Here is a 19,801-nt window from a genome sequence, read left to right as displayed (position 1 = left end):
TGGCGTTGGCCCTTGACACTGCAGGGCGATAGGGCTGCAGCGTGGCTACCCCCACAGGTTTACGATTCGAACGACTACTGCCTGGTCTTGAGCAAGACAGTGGCGTTCCCTGGGCCTCAGATTTCTCATCTGTAAAGTGAGGATATCGATAACAGTCTCTCGAGTTGTTGTCCCAGGGATTGAGGAGGCAGGCAGGGAGTGTGAGCTGTGAGGATGGTTATTTCTGCTGCATGCTCTGTGACCCCAGAGGGCAGGGAGCCACCCCCACGTTCAGACATACCATTAATGCTCCTAGATGGGCCAGATGGGTGGATGGATAGGTGGGTGGGTGGGTGAATGAATGGATGGATGGATGGGTGGGTGGATGGGTGAGTGGGTGGATGGTTGGTTGGATGGATGGATAGGTGGATGGATGAGTGGGTGGGTGGGTGGATGGATGGATGGGTGGGTGGGTGGATGGATGGATAGGTGGATGGATGGGTGGATGGATGGATGCATAGGTGGATGGATGGGTGGGTGGATGGGTGGATGGATGGATGGGTGGATGGATGGATGGATGAGTGGATGGGTGGGTGAGTAGATGGATGAATGGATGGGTGGATGGATGGATGGATGGATGGATGGATGGGTGGATGGATGGATAGATAGATGAATGGGTGGGTGGGTGGGTGGGTGGGTGGATGGATGGATGGATGGATGGATGGATAGATGGATGGATGAATGGATGGATGCATGGATGGTTGGGTGGGTAGATGGATGAATGGATGGATGGATGGATGCGTGGATGGGTGGATGGATGATGGATGAATGGATGGGTGGATGGATGGATAGATGGATGGGTGGATGGATTGATGGATGGATGGATGGATGGATGGATGGATGGATAGGTGGATGAATGGGTGGGTGGATAGATGGATGGATGGATGGATGAGTGGATGGGTGGGTGGATGAATGGACGGATGGATGGATGGATAGGTGGATGGATGGGTGGGTGGATGGAAGGATGGGTGGATGGATGGATGAACGGGTGGGTGGATGGGTGGATGGATGGACTAACGAGCGAGTGAACGTAGAGTTGAGATCTCATTCACAAGGTGCACCACCCTTCTGCTGTCCCCTTCCTCCTCCTGAAATGTCCTTGGGCTCTCAAATCCTGTACCATTCCCCCTCCCCCAGGCTAATCCACTCTGCTACACAGCAACAGTGTCTGGCATCATGCCCCCTCCCTTTTCCTCTCACTCAGAAACCATCTCTAGTACATTCATAAAGCCTTTCCTCTGCTATAACTCCTGCCTCAACCGTTTACGCCTCAATCTCATCTTTTTAGTTTTTCTTTTGAAACAGCCTTATTGAGGTGTAATTTCCAGACAATACAATGATCCATGCACAAATTGATGAGTTTTGACAAATTTATACACCTAGGTATCCAATGAAGATATAGTACATTTCCAGGCCAGGCACAGCGGTTCACACCTGTAATCCCAGGACTTCAGAAGGCCAAGATGGAAAGATTGCTTGAGGCCAGGTGTTCAATACCAGCCTGGGCAACATAGGGAGACTCCCACCTCTACAAAAATTTAAAAATTAGCCAGTTATGGTGGTGAGTGTTGTAGTCCCAGCTACTCAGGAGGCTGAGGTGAGAGGATTGCTTGAGCCCGGGAGATTAAAGCTGCAGTGAGCTAGGATCACACCACTGCACACCAGCCAGTTTCTAAATAAATTAATTAATTAAAAGATACAGCACATTTCCATACCCCAGCAGTCCCTCATGTCCCTTCTCAGTCAGTGCCTTCCCGAGCCTCCAGGAGGATCCCCAGCCCTCACCAAGCTCCCGGCCTCAGGTCCGGTGTGGATCTGACCCAATTGCTTCTGCACCCCCGGCCCAGGAGCCTCTCCCCAGACACTGGCGCAGGGCTAGCCCTCCATTCCTCTCTCCCTGGGCTCTGAAGAGCCTCAAAGGCCAGGAGGGCCGTCCTGCCTCGGAGCAGCCCGCAGTCCTGCATCCCCACCCCACTGCCCGGGCAGACCCTTTCAGTATCACACAGAAGCACAGACGTTCGTAAGCCTGAATTACTTCTGAACACAGTCCTGAAGATTCATAAGGAACAGGTCTGAGAGCAGCAGATCTCCCTGGCTCCTCCAGCCTGTCCTCGGCTTCAGCAACCTCCTCTCATTCATCTTGAGGAAGGGGTTGCTTCCACGGCGTCTGCCGGTCTCGCTGGGCTCTCTGTTCTCCAGGGTGTGAGGATCCAGGATGGGCTCTGACATGCCGACTTAATGGCTGATCTTCCCATGAGAGAGAGAGAAGGGAATGAAGAGGCCACGTGTCCTCGGTGCTTGCACCCGTTCTGAAGGATATCAGGGCCACCCCACCCCCGTCACTAGGTTCCCCAAGGAAAAGCCCATTTCTTCCAAAGACCTCCTACTGGGCATTGCAGTTGAGGCCATGAGTCCTCAGAAAGGAGTTTCCAAAGGCTTCCAGAGTCACTCGGCTTCTCTACTGAGTGCAGACAGTCCAGGCCTGGAGATTTGGAGAGGACAACCCAGCACCATCCCTGCTCGGTGGAGCTCAGAGCCTGGTGGGAAAGGTGGACCCTGAGCCAACTATTAGAAAGAACTTCAAACACCTTTGCATGTGCAAAGTGCAGGCATGGCAGAGTGGGCAGAGCTAAGGGAGGTCTTGAGAGGGGTCCGCCAGGAGAAGGAGAGGAGTCCAGGAGGAGGTGTGGGAGGACTCTGCATTTGGGAGGGTGTAGGAGAGGGACTGAGATGGAGACCCTCGAGAATCATGCACTCCCAGGGGCAATGGGAAGCCACCGGTTGTGCTGAGAAAGACAGAAACAGACTTGCTTTTTTTTTTTTTTTAGATGAAGTCTCAGTCTGTCACCCAGGCTGGAGTGTAGTGGCAAAATCTCAGCAATCTCAGCTCACTGCAACCTCCGCCTCCCAGGTTCAAGCAACTCCCCTGCCACAGCCTCCTAAGTAGACTACAGGTGCATGCCACCATGCTGAGCTAATTTTTGTATTTTTAGTAGTGACATGGTTTCACCTTTTTGGCTAGGCTGGTCTTGAACTCCTGACCTCAAGTGATCCACCTGCCTTGGCCTCCCAAAGTGGTGGGATTACAGGTGTGAGCCACTGCACCCGGCCCCAGACCTGCATTTTTTTTAAAAAAGCCCTGGCTCCTATGAGGAGCAGGGGGCCAGGGGATGGGGGCTATTGCAGGGTCCAGGGACAAAGGATGGCGTCTGGGAAAGTCTGGGGTCCTATATGAAAATAGCCAGGGCCCCTGGACTTGGCCTCTATCTGCAGCTGGCTTACTGGGCAGTGTTGTTCAGCCTTAACTGCCCTCTCTTTTGTGAAAATTGGTTCAAATTCTCTTGGCCGGAGACACTGCAGCCGGAAGGGTGGGCGTCCAGGCTTTGCTACTGGAGTGTGCTGTGTGACCCTGGGCAAGCCATTTGACCTCTCTGGGCCTCGCTTCCCATTCCCATCTTTTCCAGGCTCATTTAGTGAGGATAAATAATTAAGATCCTCCATGTGAACCCCTCCAGCGCCTCAAAAGAAAGCTGCAGAAAGGACGGCTGTAATTGTTACCACAGGGGTTCTCCGCCTGGGGCAAAAATCGTTCATTTTGGGGGTGGGAAAAATGCCTACATTTTACCGTAAAGAACTATATTTACTTAAAAAACTGGACATGTTGTAAGGTAGCATCAAAAAATGGTTATGGAAGACAACAGGAAAAACGGCTCCTAAAGCTGCATTCTAGAAAGATCAAGTACACAGGGAAATGCTAGATGTCCCCAGTGCATGGTGGGGTAGGGCTGGGCTCTCCAGCCAAGGGTGCTCCCATGGCTCCAAGAAGGCAGGATCACCCCCGGGTGCTTCGTGGTGGAAAACAAATGGCCTGGAGAGTTCTGATCTGATGTTCGGGGTGGACCTGTGATGGCAGGTGGAGCTGGGAATGCATCCTGACCCCGAGTCTGGGGACTGGAATCCATCACCCTCACCACTGGCCACACGGCCTCAGCCAACTCTCAGGAGTCCTTTTTTTTCCTTTTTTTCCTCTATTCTTTGCAAAAGGATCATATAAAACCACTAGGTAAGCTGAAAGATGAAAGTCTCCCTTACCCCATCCCTAGTTCTGCTCCCCTGCCTCAGGCTTCGCTGTGGGCATCACTGGTAGGCTTCTTTCTTCTTTCTCTCTTTTTTTTTTTTTTTTTTTTGAGACAGGGTTTCACTCTGTTGTCCAGGCTGAAGTGCAGTGGCATGATCTCAGTTCACCGTAACCTCCATCTCCCAGGTTCAAGCGATTCTCCTGTCTCAGCCTCCCGCATAGCTGGGATTACAGGCACCTGCCACCATGCTCGGTTAATTTTTGTACTTTTTAGTAGAGACAGGGTTTTGCCACATTGGCCAGGCTGGTCTGGAACTCCTGACCTCAAGTGATCCACCCCCCTCAGCCTCCCAAGTGCTGCGATTACAGATATGAGCCACTGCACCTGGCCTTCCGGTCTTTTTTTCATCCATCCACGTTTGAGCAGAGGCACCTGTACTGTATGTCTCCTCCCCAACTTCTTGTTTGACACACGACGTGTCTCAGGGATCTCTCTGGCTCATTACATGCACATCCACTTCATTCTTTTTGGCAGCTGCATAATATTTCATCATGAAGGCATCACTTTTACAAATGTGACCAGCTCAGTGAACAACTGGGAGGCACAGGGGGGTCCGAGAACACCTGACCCTTGACTGAGGGGCCCATTCACACCTGCTCTAAGGGTCGACTTCTTTCCTGGTCTCTTAGGTGAAACCTCAGGCTCCCTCGGCTTCTCTGGTCACTTCTAATTACAAAAGGCGATCTCCATGCTCCAATTAATATGCCCAGGCTTGGGTGTCATCAATACTCCCAATTTCATTGGAAGATGAATTTCTTTCCTCCCCTGGCTGGCTGCTTGGTGAGAAGTGGCAGGGAGTGAGCTGCGTCCGTGTGTCTGGTTTCTGCCCTGCCACCCCCACTCCCAGGCTTGAGGATGAATGCAAGATATTACAACGAGCCTTTGCTGTTAATGCATTAGCCTATTTGATTTGGTGCTATTTTACATAGCATCCTTTTTTAAATTTTCTCATTTTTTTTTAGAGACAAGGTGTTGCCATGTTGCCCAGGCTGGTCTCGAACTCCTGAGCTCAAGAGATCCACCCACCTTGGCCTCCCAAAGTGCTGGGATTACAGGCATGAGCCACTGTACCCAACCTACTTTACTTTTTATTCTTTGATTTGTGTTTATAAGTGAGACTGACCAGTAGTGTGTGTATTCTCCTTGTCTCGGTTTGTGATCATAAAATGATTTGGGAAGCTGTTTTAGAAAAAGTTCTGCAAAGTTCTGGAATAGTTTCTATAGCACGATTGGGAGAGCTTGTGTGTAAAAGTACCTGGAGTCAGGCACTGTGGTTCATGCCTGCAATCCCAGCACTTTGGGAGGCCAAGGAGGGCAGATCACTTGAGGTCAGGAGTTTGAATCAGCCTGGGGGCAAAACCCTGTCTCTACTTAAAAATAAATAAATAAATAGATAGATAAATAAATAAATAAATTAGCCGGGCTTGGCAGCGTGAGCCTGTAATCTCAGCTACCCGAGAGGCTGAGGCAGGAGAATCTCTTGAGCCGGGGAGGTGGAGGTTACAGTGAGCAGAGATCACGCCACTGCGCTCCAGCCTAGGCGACAGAGCAAGACTCCGTCTCAAAAATAAATAAATAAATACAAGTACCCAGGCGTGGTTTCCAAGGCTCTACTAAAGTTTTGTATAAGCACTTCAGTCAACTTTGATCTTTTATATTTTCCTGGAAGAATTGCCTAATTTATTTCATTTATTGGCAGAAAGTTGTACATGATATTCTCTCAGGCTAATTAAAAAATCAAAATCTTACCTGCATGCAGGACAGCTCCAGGTTTTGTGGGATAATAAGCCTGGAGCTTATTCAAGCTTGGGGGCCCTCTTTCAGAAAAAAAAATTCAAAATCATAAATACAAATTCAGGCACAAAACTGAACAATTGATTAGGATGAGAAAAGAAATCAGGACAAATTGCACATTTAAATTAGTTGACCAATACCACAAACCACAAAAATCCAGGAAAATAACATACTTAAAAAAAATTAAAGACGGGCGTGGTAGCTCATGCCTGTAATCCCAGCACTTTGGGAGGCCAAGATGGGCAGATCACTTGAGGCCAGGAGTTGGAGACCAGCCTGGCCAAATATGGTGAAACCCCGTCTCTACTAAAAATACAAAAATTAGCTGGGCGTGGTGGTGCATGCCCGTAATAACACCTACTCGGGAGGCTGAGGCACAAGAATCACTTGAACCTGGGAGGCGGAGGTTGCAGTAAGCAGGGATTATGCCACTGCACTTCAGCCTGGGCAACAGAGCAAGACTCTGTCTCAAAAAAAAAAAATTATTCGACACATGCCATATTATTTATTTATTTATTTATTTTTGAGGTGGAGTCTCGCTCTGTCGCCCAGGCTGGAGTGCAGTGGTGCGATCTCGGCTCACTGCAAGCTCCGCCTCCCAGGTTCTCACCATTCTCCTGCCTCAGCCTCCCCAGTAGCTGGGACTACAGGCGCCTGCCACCACGTACAGCTAATTTTTTGTATTTTTAGTAGAGACGGGGTTTCACCGAGTTAGCCAGGATGGTCTCGATCTCCTGACCTCGTGATCCACCCGCCTTAGCCTCCCAAAGTGCTGGGATTACAGGCGTGAGCCACCGCGCCCGGCCAAGTATGTGTTTAGTTTTTTAAGAAACTGCCGGCTGGGCGCGGTGGCTCATGCCTGTAATCCCAGCATTTTGGGAGGCCGAGGCACGCAGATCACAAGGTCAGGAGATCGAGACCATCCTGGCTAACACGGTGAAACCCTGTCTCTACTAAAAATATAAAATATTAGCTGGGCGTGGTGGGCACCTGTAATCCCAGCTACTTGGGAGGCTAAGACAGGAGAGTTGCTTGAACCCGGGAGGCGGAGGTTGCAGTGAGCCGAGATTGCACCACTGCACTCCAGCCTGGCGACAGGGCAAGACTCTGTCTAAAAAAAAAAAAAAAAGAAAAAACAAAAGAAAAAGAAGCTGCCAAACAGTTTCCAGAGTGGCTGTGCCATTTTCCATCCTCACCAGCAGTGCATGGGAGCTGTAGTTTCTGTGCATTCTCATTTGGTAGTGTCATTATGCCCTCTTATTTTAGCTGTACTAATGGGGGCATAGTGATATCATAGTCTTCATCTGCATTTCTCTAATGGCTACAGATGTTGACTATTCTTTCATGTGTTTGTTTGCCATCCATATATTCTCTTTGATGAAATATCTCTTCATGTCTTTTGCCTATTTTCTTTCTTTCTTTCATTCTTTTTTTTTTTTTTTTTTTTTTTTTTTGGTTTTTGTAGAGAGGGTTTTGCCACGTTGCCCAGGCTGGTCTCAAACTCTTGGGCTCAAGGAATCCTCCCGCCTTGGACTCCCAACATGGGGGGATTACAGGCATGAGCCACTGGGCTGGGCTTTGCCAATTTTCTTTTTTTTTTGAGACGGAGTCTCTCTCTGTCACCCATCCTGGAGCACAGTGGTGCAATCTCGGCTCACTGCAACTTCCACCTCCCAGGTTCAAGCGATTCTTGTGTCTCAGCCTCTTGATTAGCTGGGATTACAAGCACCCGCCACCATGCCTGGCTAATTTTTGTATTTTTAGTAGAGACGAGGTTTCGCCATGGTGGACAGGCTGGTCTCGAACTCCTGACCTCAGGTGATCTGCCCCCCTTGGCCTCCCAAACTGCTGGGATTACAGGCGTGAGCCACCATGCCTGGCCGTCAATTTTCTAATGGGATTGTTTGGGGGTTTTTTTTGGTTTTGATTTGTTTTGTTTTACTGTTGAGTTTTGAGAGTTTTTTATTCCAGATACGAGTCCTTTGCCAGATATATGGTTTACAGATGTGTTCTCCCTGTCTATAGCTTGTCTCTCCATCCTCCGAACCAGATCTCCCACACAGCAAACGTTTTTAATTCTGAGGAAGCCCAATTTATCAGTTTTTTTCTTTCATGGGTTATATTTTTGGTGTTGAGTCTAAGAAACTCTTTACGTAGCCTTAGATCCCAAACATTTTCTCCTATGTTTTCTTCTAGAAGTTGTACAGTTTAATGTTTTGTATTTAAATCTGTGATCCATTTGAGTTAATTCTTGTATCAGGTGTGAGACTTAGGTTGAGTTTGTTATGTTTGTTTGCTTTGTTGTTTGTTTTGTCCAAGATGTCCAAGGCTCCAGCACCATTTGTTGAAAAGACTATCCTTCCTCCACTGAATTGCAATTTCCCTCCATTCGCTTCTTTTGGTTTGTTATAACTTATATATAGCCCAATTTACAATATCCTGAATTATGAAAAGTTTATCTCCTAAAATTCTGCCTAGTCTTTCTCTCTGTCTCCTTCCCCCCTTCCCTCCTGCCGTGTGTCCTCTCTTTCTCTCTGTCTTTTTCAACAAGAAATAATTACTGAGAGCAGCACTGTGCCAGTTCACACCAGATAGAAACCATCCCCGCCCTCGTGATGTTGGTGGCCAATGGCCAAGATCTGCTGTAAATAAGCAAACAAATGAATGAATGAGTGCCCCGCGTGGGAGGGCGCCGGACCAGGGCTGTCCTAGGATGGGCTGGTTGGGGAGGAGCCCTCTGGGGAGGTGGCCTCACTACTGGGACCTGAAGGCAAAGGGGAAGCTGAGTGTGTGCTGAGCGAGAGAAAGGATTCCAGGGCTTGGAAGACGAGGTAGGGGGTGGCATGAATGTCAGGAAGGAGCTGGAGAAGGAGGCAGGAGCCGCTGGAAGGGCCCTGTGGCCCGGGCAATGAGTCTGGGCTTAGGCTAAGGCATGGCGGGGCCATGGAAGGCATTTTAAGCAAGGGGTGATATGATCTGACTTATGTCCTAGGTTCTTCCCATGTCAGACCAGCTTCTCCACCTTTGTATCCAAGGTAAGGAGCCAGAGCAGAAGCGGGCACAGCCTGCTGGTCTCCTTCAGAGAACCCAGGCTGGGGCCGTTGGGACTCCCAGGGTTTGTTGGTTACTCTCATGCCCCAAGCCCCTTTCCCGGTGATAAGAGCTGCTGGCCGGAGCAAGACACGAGGATGTCAGCCAAGCCCGCAGGAGGGCTGAGGGTGCCTTTGTGGTGGCGATGGATGTGCCGGGGACTGCTGAGAAGAGAGCTTTTCTGTTGTGAATGGCCTCTTGGGGTAGATATTTTCAGATTACGAATCTAGTGTCATTAGAAAACACAGCTATAAATTAGGCTGCTCAGAAGCATGGGGTGTGTAATAATTAAGTAATAAAAGTCACCGCAGGGGTAAAGGAACTGGAAAACAAAGAACCACCATTTGTAGCTGCACCACAGGCTGCTGTGTGAAGGACCTCTGAGCAGGGGCGGCAGCTTGAAGCTGCTGAACCTTTGCTCAGACAGACTCCCAGCTCAGCCCTGGCCCAAAGAGAGCTTCGTGGAGGGGAGGCAGACTGGCCTAGGCACACAGTCAGGGCCCAGGGAGTGGATATTTAGGGTCTGGCTTAGCTCTACAGCTGTCTCTGGGCCATAAGCTGAAACACGTGGAGGAGCCCGGCAGAGAGCCCAGCCAGCCTGATAGGGCAATAGGGCAGGGTGAGGCCTGGGGCGGAAGGGGAACTTTTACTCAGCGCCGGCCAATTGCTGCAGCCAGGAGTGCAGTCCAGCATTGGCAGAACTTACAAAATGTCAAGACACTCCAGGAAGTTGTTTTTTGAATGGAAAAAAATTTAATTTTTAAGTGTTGACAATGATTTCAAAGTGTAAGACCACCATGCAGACTACATAAAACGCAGAGTGAGAGGCTCAAGGTCTGCCATCTCCGGTCCCGAGCTATGTGACCCTGGGAGCCGCTTCCCCTCTCAGCACCTCCATTTCCTCATTCTTTTTTCTGTGAAATTAAGTCACGGGGTAAGTTCTGAGGTTCTGACCCCTTCCTAAGGCATTTGCATCTTTGAAAAACACATAAACCAGGTGCGGTGGCTCACACCTATAATCCCAACATTTTGGGAGGCAGAGACAGGAGGATCACTTGAACTCAGGAGTTCGAGACCAGCCTGGGCAACATAGTGAGACCCCCTATCTCTACAAAAAATAAACAAAAAATTAGCCAGATATGGTGGCGCACGCCTGAGGTCCCAGCCACTTGGGAGGCCGAGAATATCAGATAAAAGCTGTGGCTTCTCTCCCTAGACGAAAGTCTTTACATAGCTGCACAGAAATAATCACCTGCACCTTCATGGGACTTCGGGAGGCTCAGAGCCTGGGGTTAGATCATCTCCAGGACCGTAAGCCTTGAAGCATGAGGCCTGGATGCAGCGCCTCTAGCCGCCCCACGTGACTGAACTGGAGGTGCCCTGAACAAGATCCCACGGTGACCCAGGTGCATAGTTTGAGAAACGCTGCTCAAAGGGCCCTTCAGCTGTCGAAGACTCTTCATGTTCTAGTCACTGGCCGTGTTCTGGATGTCACTCATGGGAAAGGTGGTTCCCATCGATGTTTCCCAGTGTGTAGGCTGAGGAACCCCTGCGTACAAGTGTCCTGTGGCCAGTGTCACAAATTACCATGAACTTGGTGGCTTACACAACAGGAAATGATTATCTCACAATTCTGGAGGCCAGAGGCATGAAACAGGAGTCAGCAGACCCCGCTCCCTCCCAGGGCTCTAGCTGAGGACCCTTCCTGCCTCTTCCAGCTGCTGGCGGCTCCAGGCATCCCTTGGTTTGGGGTTACAGGGTAGCTCACGTTATATTAGGTTGGTACAAAAGTAATTGCAGTTTTTTTCTATTGAAAGTAATTTGAGGCCAGGTGCAGTGGCTCACGCTTGTAATCCCAGCACTTTGGGAGGCCAAGGTGGGTGGATCACCTGAGGTCAACAGTTCAAGACCAGCCTGGCCAAATGACCAAACCCCATCTCTTCTAAAAAGGCAAAAATTAACTGGGTATGGTGGTGGGCACCTGTAGTCCCAGCTACTCGGGAGGTTGAGGCAGGAGAGTCACTTGAACCCAGGAGGTGGAGGTTGCAGTGAGCTGAGATCATGCCACTACACTCCAGCCTGGGCAACAGAGCAAGACTCTGTCTCAAAAAGAAAAAAAAAGGAAAAGAAAAAGAAGTAATTTGACAATGCTAGTCTAGAGGCTTGATTACCTTCCAGTTTACTTTGGGGTTTTTTCCCCCAAACATATTTGGTAGGCAGTCCAGCATCCCTCCTAGCATATCACTTCTGGCACAGTATCTATTTGTCACTGTCAGTGATGTCAAGATTGATAACTGGGGTCAATTTTATGTTGTGTATATTTACCACAATAATAAAATGATGATCATATAAACGGCTGGTCATTTGGTTCAGCTGCTGCAGCATGACCCATCTGCTGGGAAGCTCCCCATCAGCCTCCACCTAATCATTTTAGCAGCCACAGATGAATGTCCCCTAGATCCATTATTTCATTAGGAGTCGCAAAACACTGATTTCCCCACTAATTCTGTCATTCCTCCTGCATTTATGAGCTCTGGTTTTTCTATAAAGAACTTTTCCGGCCAGGCGCGGTGGCTCATGCCTGTAATCCCAGCACTTTGGGGGGCCAAGGTGGGCGGATCACTTGAGGTCAGGAGTTTGAGACCAGCCTGGTCAACATAGCAAAACCCTGTCTCTACTAAAAATAAAAAAAATTAGCTGGGTGTTGTGGCTAGTGCCTGTGATCCCAGCTGCTCAGGAGGCTGAGGTGGGAGAATCACTTGAACCTGGGAGGCAAGGTTGCAGTGAGCTGAGATTGCATCACTGCACTTCAGCTGGGTGACAGAGCAAGACTCCACCTAAATAAATAAATAAATAAATAAATAAATAAAGTCACTTGAAATCATCTGTGGTTATGCCACAAGTTGACATACAATTAGGTTCATTTGCTTTCTCCTCTTGTTATTTGGGGTAGATGCTAATCCTTTCTCTTTTTTTCATCATTAGCAAAAAACCCATTTTTTATGTTTCCAAAGTCAAAACTATAACACAAAGTCTATTCAAAAAGTTCTAGCTTTCCTTTCTGTCATTTCCTTCCTGTACTCTCCCTCATTCTACAGGTAGCTTCTTAGTTAATAAGTTTGGTTTATCTTTTCATTTTCTTCCTCATGAAAATGGAAATATATGTATATGCATCATATATATGATATACATCATAAATTCTAGATATCTATCTTATATATATGGGGGCATTCTATGGGACTGGTTGGGGTGCTTATTTAGTTTTCTCTGGTTGGTTCTAAGCTGCAAGTGGGTACAAAACTTAGGGGAGCCAGGAGTTATTAACCAAGTCCCGGACATTCTAGGTTAGCTGTTTCATTGTTTGGCTTCCTGGCCTGTTGGTAGAGACTGCAGTCTGACTTCCTACCAGTCTGGCATAGCAGGTGGCTTCCTGGACTGGTTACTGTACAAAACGGGCTGGTTTCCTGGCCTAGCTGCTGCAGATTGTGGCTCTTAGTTCTTTTTCTTTTTTTTTTTTTTTTGAGACAGAGTCTTGCTGTGTTGCCCAGGCTGGAGTGCAGTGATGTGATCTTGGCTCACTGCAACCTTCATCTCCTGGGTTCAAGCAATTCTCCTGTGTCAGCCTTCCTAGTAGTTGGGATTACAGGCACACGCCACCATGCCCAGCTAATGTTTGTATTTTTAGTAGAGACAGGGCTTTACCCTGTTGGCCAGGCTGGTGGCAAACTCCTGACCTCAGGTGATCCACCTTCCTCGGCCTCCCAAAGTGCTGGGATTACAGGCGTGAGCCACCGTACCCAGCCCATAGTTCTACTTTTATATATGGTTTGGCCATTATCCATTTGGATATTGTGTCTCTCAACCTGTTTAGAGATTAGGTCCCACCTGGGAGCAGTTGGCCCTTTGCTGCTTGTGGCACAGAGGTTTGTGGCTGAGCGGGTCTGCCTTGCAGTGCTTCCATGCTGCTCTGGGATCTTACCCTTCTCATCTGTAAGATGGGAATAATACTAGTATCCATTTTCGTGTTGGGAAGGGGTGGAGCACACAAAACGCCTAGGGTAAGTGCTCCTTGGCTGGAAATCGTTGTCAAAGAGAACCAGAGCTAGACACCGATTAAAGGTGGTAAAGACATTTTATTCAATACTATTGCAAAAGGGGAGAGGCTTCAGTATAGAACTGAGTTCAATTCCAGATACAACAGAAGTGGGGACATTTAGCTGAGGAGCCAAGGGAGGGGCGGGGTCAGTGGATGGAAAATTACTAAGAGGAGATGTCAAGGCAGGAAGATCCTTGCTAAAGGCAGGCCAAGGTCATCAGATATCAGGGGTGTGGGTGAGGAACTTAACCAGCTGTCAAGGGTAATCAGATGTGAAGGGCTGGGGAATCAACGTAGCGGGACTCTTGGCTAAAACTGGCTTCAGCAGGCCAAGGAAGGGCCCAGGGATGAGGCCTAGTGAGAAAGAGAGCCCAGAGGACCAGACCTCTAACGTTTGGTCAAGGAGGGAGTCCCACCACCATCCCAGGCCCAGCACTCATAAGCCTATGTGAGGGACCTGTTTCGTGGCTTTTGAAGGCTGGGAGAGAGGCTCTCACAGCCGTGGGAGTGATGTGCCCCACAGTCCCTGACGTTTAGGAGGCACCCGGGGGCGGGGGGTGTGGAGCGGGTGCCTCTGGTCTTCCCGGGGCCTCAAACTCTGTCTGGACTTACTTCCCTCCAGGCCTTCCACACCCTTCTTTGATCTGCTGCAGCACCGGTACCTGCAGCTGTGGGTACAGGAACAAAAGGCCACCCAGAAAGCCATCAAACTGGAGAAGAAGCAGAAGGTAAATGCAGCCCTCGCTCCCAAGCTGCCAGCTGAAGGGGTAGAGAAGAGAGAAGGGCTGGCCGGGGCCAAGCATCGAGATGACACTTGTGTATGTTTGTTATTGGGGGTGAGTGGGAAATCAGGTTGCATCTTCTGACCAGCATCAGAGCATCTACAGCTGAAAGCATCTTGGTGATTATCCAGTTCAGACCCTCCCTAAGCTCAAAGCGTAGAGGAGATTGGTCCGGGCCATCAGTCAATAGGCCCCATGTGACCCTGAGCAGGGATGAGAACCCAGCTGTCCTGACTCCTACTTGGGGATCCTTCCCACCAAACCTCTGCACAACTTCACACACCCAAAATCAGATTTTAGACTAACCCAACCCGGCCCACACAGAAGTAAGTCCGTACAAGCTATAGAGGAAAGGCCAATCAGGCAAAATTGAAGAGGAAACCACTTCTGAAAGGGCGCCTTAAAGAACACACTATATTAAACTTTGTAACATTTTATTACAAATTAACCAGGAAGCAGCATTCCAAACACCTCCCGTTCATGACATGCATCCTCTCATCTATGCTACCAAAGCCACAAGGCAGGCATTGTAATCGCTGCTTCCCAGGCGTGGAAGTTGAGGCTTGGGGAGGCAGTGCCCGCACAGGCAAGTTTGAGCTGAGGTCCCAAGGATGTCCAGACACTGCCGATTGCTGGTGATGGGAGTCCCTAGCAACAAGCAGGACGTCAGGGCAGTGAGGTTTTTAGCAGGAAGGAAAACCATCTTTAATTGTTCGTTTGTGTTGTCATACACATGTGAAAATACTCAAGGCCGGGCGTGGTGGCTCACGCCTGTAATCCCAGCACTTTGGGAGGCCGAGGTGGGTGGATCACCTGGTTTGAGACCAGCCTAGCCAACATGGTGAAACTCCTGTCTCTCCTAAAAATACAAAAATTAGCCGGGCATGGTAGTGGGCACCTGTAATCCCAGCTACTCAGGAGGCTGAGGCAGGAGAATAGCTTGAACCCGGGAGACGGAGGTTGCAGTGAGCTGAGATTGCACCATTTCACTCCAGCCTGGGCGACAGAGTGAGACTCTCTCAAAAGAAAAGATACTAAAATGGTACTTCCTGGCTGGGTGCGGTGGCTCACGCCTGTAATCCCAGCACTTTGAGAGGCCAAGGCGGGCGGATCATGAGGTCCGGAGATCGAGACCATCCTGGCTAACACGGTGAAACCCCATCTCTACTAAAAATACAAAAAATTAGCTGGGTGTGGTGTCATGTGCCTGTAATCCCAGCTACTTGGGAGGCTGAGGTAGGAGAGTTGCTTGAACCCAGGAGGTGGAGATTGCAGTGAGCCAAGATCGTGCCACTGTACTCCAGCCTGGGCAACAGAGCAAGACTCTGTCTCCATAAAAAAAAATAAAAAAAAAATAAATAAAATAGTACTTCCTTTAAAATATTCTGAAACTCGAGCTTTCAGAGAGATCAGATTGGCCTTCTCCACAGTAGGTCCAGACTGATGATGGTAAAATCAGAATCACGCTATGTTCACGCGGTATTTTATAGACTTCATCAAGGGCGTGGCTCCAGCGTGGCTGGTTGTCATGACAGTCACAACCAGCACCCTCCCCAAGCCTCTGAGCTGAGGGCTGGGCTGAGTATGCACCCTGAGTTTCTGCATTTAGTTCTCTGAGAATGCCCTGAAGTCAGTCTCTCCTCCTATCATCTCAGTTTGGTTTATTTCACGGGGAAACTAGGGCTCAGAGAGATGAAGTGATTTGCCAACAGTGTCAGACCTAGGTGTGTCCAGCCTGAGAGTCCAGGCTTTTCCTGAAGAAGAGGTCCCACTCCTGCTGTTTATGGAAAAGCCTGGGACTCAGCGACAGCACCTGTGATGTTCTAGGGCCAACCGGGGGATCGGAGGAGTCTTTCTAGAAATCCTGGTACCCTCAGGAGGGGCCAGGAGGGGTGCGCGAGGTGGGAGGCTGAGGATTTCCAGGCGTGGTGGGTGCCAGGGCCTCTCCTGGCTCTTCTCAGCAGTCTGCAGAACCCCAGACACCTCATTAAAGAGCTCGGCATTGTAATAACATTTTAAGAGCAACCCATGACTAGTTTATTCGTTAATGGCTCAAGCAAGAGTCCACTTGCTGTGGTAATGGCCGGTTTCAGAGGGAGCATTACCAGCACAAACTGCTTTCTAGCCTCGCATTAGAGCTGGGAGTTTTTCTGTTTTTTGTTTTTATTTGTTTGTTTGTTTTTGAGATGGAGTTTCGTGCTTGTTGCCCAGGCTAGATTGCAATGGGGCAATCTCAACTCACTGCAACCTCCGCCTCCTGGGTTCAGGTGATTCTCCAGCCTTGCCTCCTGAGTAGCTGGGATTACAAGCACCTGCCACCAGGCCCAGCTAATTTTTGTATTTTTAGTAGAGACAGGGTCTCACCATGTTGGCCAGGCTGGTCTCAAACTCCTGACCTCAGGTTACCCACCCACCTCAGCCTCCCAAAGTGCTGGGACTACAGGCATGAGCCACTGTGCCCGGCTTAGAGCTGGGAGTTTTAATTAGCAGGTATTTCACGCAACCCAGAGTGTTGGTAAACACACCCCATCTTCCAGCTCTAGGAGAGAGCCCCTCCTTTTCAAGCAGAGCCCCCTGAAACAGCTCGTGTGTTTTGGAGCAGGTACCAGCTCTGCATGTGTGGCTGAGTGAGTCTCTCTTTGTTGGGGTCTCGGTTTCTGCATTGGGTGCGGAAAGGGGTCTGATTAAATGAGGGCCCACCATACTGTGCCTGTGGGGGGAGGAAAATGTCTTTCCTTCTACCCATTCTAGACTCATGGCTGAGGGCCCTATCACAAAAGACAGATTTGCAAGAGAAAAGCATTCAAATGTCTTTCAGTTTTATGTGACACATGAGCCTCCGTAAGGAAATGAAGGCCCAAAGAAATGGTTAAACGCGTGTATTTTTATGCTGGATTTGGTGAAGAAGGGGATAGTTGTGGAGAAACAGGATTGGATGAATAGTGTGATCTTTTGGTGATAAACTGGGGGAAACTTCGCAAGTCCTGTTTGTTCAGATTATCAGGATGTTCTTTACCTGTAGGTTTTGGGGGGCACCTCTCGAATGAGGGTCTCATAACCTGCGTGAGGGGAGAAGGGCAGGGGATGTGAGAGAGACCGTCCTACTTCTGCCCTTTTTCAGTGTGCCAAGGGGGCATATTTGGAGGTATTGTGAACTCCATCACTTAGCACGTAGCAGGCACTCAGTAAACACTTGTACCAACCTCGTAGTCTTGCTCCAAGATTCTCTGTGGCTGCTATATTGTCCTACAAATGGCTACAAACCCACCAAACGCTGGGAGGCTGTGGTCTGGGGTTGATAGACAATTTACCGGACTTGCTTAGATAGTTTGCAAGGCCACATCCCCACCGCCACAGACCTTGGTATCCTCCTTAAGCCTGTAAGCATCTGGGTATGTCCTAATTTGGATGGTGATGACCCCAGATGAAATTCGTGGCAACAGCCACCAATAGTGAGCCATCATCTTGGCCAGCCGTCCTGCTCAGAGCTCAACTCAGCAAACCCTGCAAGAACCCTGCTCGGTGGGCATTGGCACCCTATTTCCAGCAGAGGAAACTGAGGCTCAGACAGGTGACATGACTGCTTGCCTCTAATTCCGAAGCCTGGCTTCGTAACCCCCGACTAGACAGCCTCTCTGCTTTGGTTGAAAGATAGTTTCAAAACCTTCTAGACATGACCAGGTGCGGCGGCTTACGCCTGAAATCCCAGCACTTTGGGAGGCCAAGGCCAGTGAATCACTTGAGGCCAGGAATTTGAGGCCAGCCTGGCCAACACGGCAAAACCCTGTCACTACTAAAAACCCAAAAATTAGCTGGGCATGGTGGCGGTTGCCTGTAATCCCAGCTACTTGGGAGGCTGAGGCAGGAGAATTGCTTGAACCCAGGAGCCTAGATCACGGCACTGCAATTCAGCCAGGGCAACAGTGACACTACCTCTCAAAAAAAAAAAAGAAAACGGGTAGGGGGGCTTGTAAGTGATCCACAGACACTTTCAGTACAATTAATACAATAAAATAAATCAGTAAAAGGGGTTTACTGGGGTGGTGGCATCTTGGATTAAACTCGGTTCAGTCTTTATTTGCCGACTGTGCCGTCTGTGTGCTTCACACCATGGGAGACGACGTGGAAGGTTTACTGGGCCCCGCCCTTGGAAGACAGTTGCCTTTAGGGAAAGAGGAAACATAAGTCTGGTGAACCCCAGGGCAGATCCATGTTCTGTAGGGCCTGAAAGGTCTACAGTTTGGAATCCCAATTTAAGAGAAAACACACAAAGGAAACCTGAGACCCTGTGAGCTCGTGCACAGGGCCCCTCCTAACTGAGCCCTGAGATGAAGGACTTGGCAGCATTGATGGCCTCAGGGCTACTCCGCCAGGCCTCTGTCCCCAACACTCCCCAGGGGCTGCCCTCAGCCAGGTCTGTGGCTCTGGCCGCAGCCAATACCGACGACTCCCAGACCAGGGCCTCCAGCCCATCCCCAGGCGCCTACGCCCCATCCCCTCGCACATCTCAGGACATGACACAGTCAAAGCTAAACACCAAGTCTTTTGGGTCAGTCCAGAACAGACCTTTGAGCTACATGGCCCGTTAGTGGGCACAGGCACCGCAGGTCAGGAGCAGAGGGGCTTCCACTGTGTCTCTGAAATCACACCTGCAGAGACACCGTGGTGGGGGGTCCCTGAGTCCCCTGAAGAAGCTCTCACTCCTGCATGCGCAGGCCATGGAGGACCTGCTCTAAGAGACCCTAACCCCTGAAATCATGCACTTCTTCATCCAAACACCATGGAGTCCTGGGGACCCAATGGGGCTGCGTGAGCCGTGGAGGACAAGTTCAAGGATGACTGAGACACTATCCATGCCCTGAGGGTGGCTGCACGCTGGAATCCCACATGTTCCAGAGACTGGAATGCTCCAGGTGTCCTGGGGTCCCACCCCCCAGTCTCCTGAGCTGTGGCCAAAGACAGGACCATGGAGGCAGGTGGTGTGAAACAGCCTTGGAGAAGGGCTGGGGCCAGAAGGAAAGTGACTGAGGGTCTTGCCACGCCAAGAATCCCAGCCCTCTGTCTCTATATCCCTTCAGCACGGCCTTCTCCAAGTAGCCGGGCAACCATCTCACCTTTGCCTTTCCCTGGCCTGCAGGTGGTCCTTGGGAAGCTGTATGAGACCCGGAGCAGTCAGCTGAGGAAGTACAAGCCGCCCGTGAAGCTGGACACCCTCTGGCACATGCCTCACTTCCAGAAGGTCAGTGTCACCTTCATCCACACCCCTCCCTGCGCCTTGCTGGCTTGCCGCTCACCTTGCCAGGTCCTTACCTGCTGTCTCTGAGTTCTGTGGGCTTCTCACCATCGATTAGCACAACAGCAGCAGCAGCAATCGCAACAGCTAATGTTTCTTGAGCACTTCCCAAGGCCCGGAGCTGAGCCTTTGTGACTTTTCACATTCACTGAAGGGGGCAGCTGCTGCTACCAGGCCTATTTTCCAGACAGGAAACATGGTGGATGCTGAGGAGTGGCAGAGTCTTGGGCTGAACCCAGACCATCTGGGTGCAGAGGCTGGGTGGCCGTCCACCTGAGGCAGAGGCGGTCTACCTGTAGAGGAGGCTGTCCACCTGGGGCGGAGGCTGTCCACCTGAGGCAAAGGCTGTCCACCTGAGGCGGAGGCTGTCCACCAGGGGAGGAGGCTGTCTCCCTCGGGCGGAGGCTGTCTGGGCCAAACCTCCCTCCAGGGAAGGGGTAGTTGATGCATGACATCCTGCACTGGGAATTTTGGGGTGCAAGACAGATGCATGCCAACCAGCATGAACTTCCCACAAAATGATGTCCCTGAGGAGAAAGGAGCAAAGGTCTACCAAGGACTGGGGCAA

At 50.1% G+C, this 19,801-nt stretch overlaps 1 protein-coding gene across 1 annotated transcript in view; it reads left to right on the top strand.

Moving 5' to 3' along the window:
• CFAP77 (cilia and flagella associated protein 77) overlaps positions 1-19,801 on the top strand; it is a 176,562-nt gene that overhangs the window by 110,974 nt on the left and 45,787 nt on the right. Inside the window, exons 4-5 of the mRNA XM_055270599.2 lie at positions 13,781-13,886; positions 19,078-19,179. Of these exons, the coding sequence (XP_055126574.1) occupies positions 13,781-13,886; positions 19,078-19,179 (208 nt within the window). The remainder of the gene's footprint in view (positions 1-13,780; positions 13,887-19,077; positions 19,180-19,801) is intronic.

The sequence above is a fragment of the Symphalangus syndactylus genome, chromosome 3 (assembly GCF_028878055.3).
Source record: "Symphalangus syndactylus isolate Jambi chromosome 3, NHGRI_mSymSyn1-v2.1_pri, whole genome shotgun sequence".
Taxonomy (NCBI): domain Eukaryota; kingdom Metazoa; phylum Chordata; class Mammalia; order Primates; family Hylobatidae; genus Symphalangus; species Symphalangus syndactylus.
The sequence above is the reverse complement of the archived record's forward strand: the minus strand, read 5'-3'. Positions and strand labels throughout refer to the sequence as shown.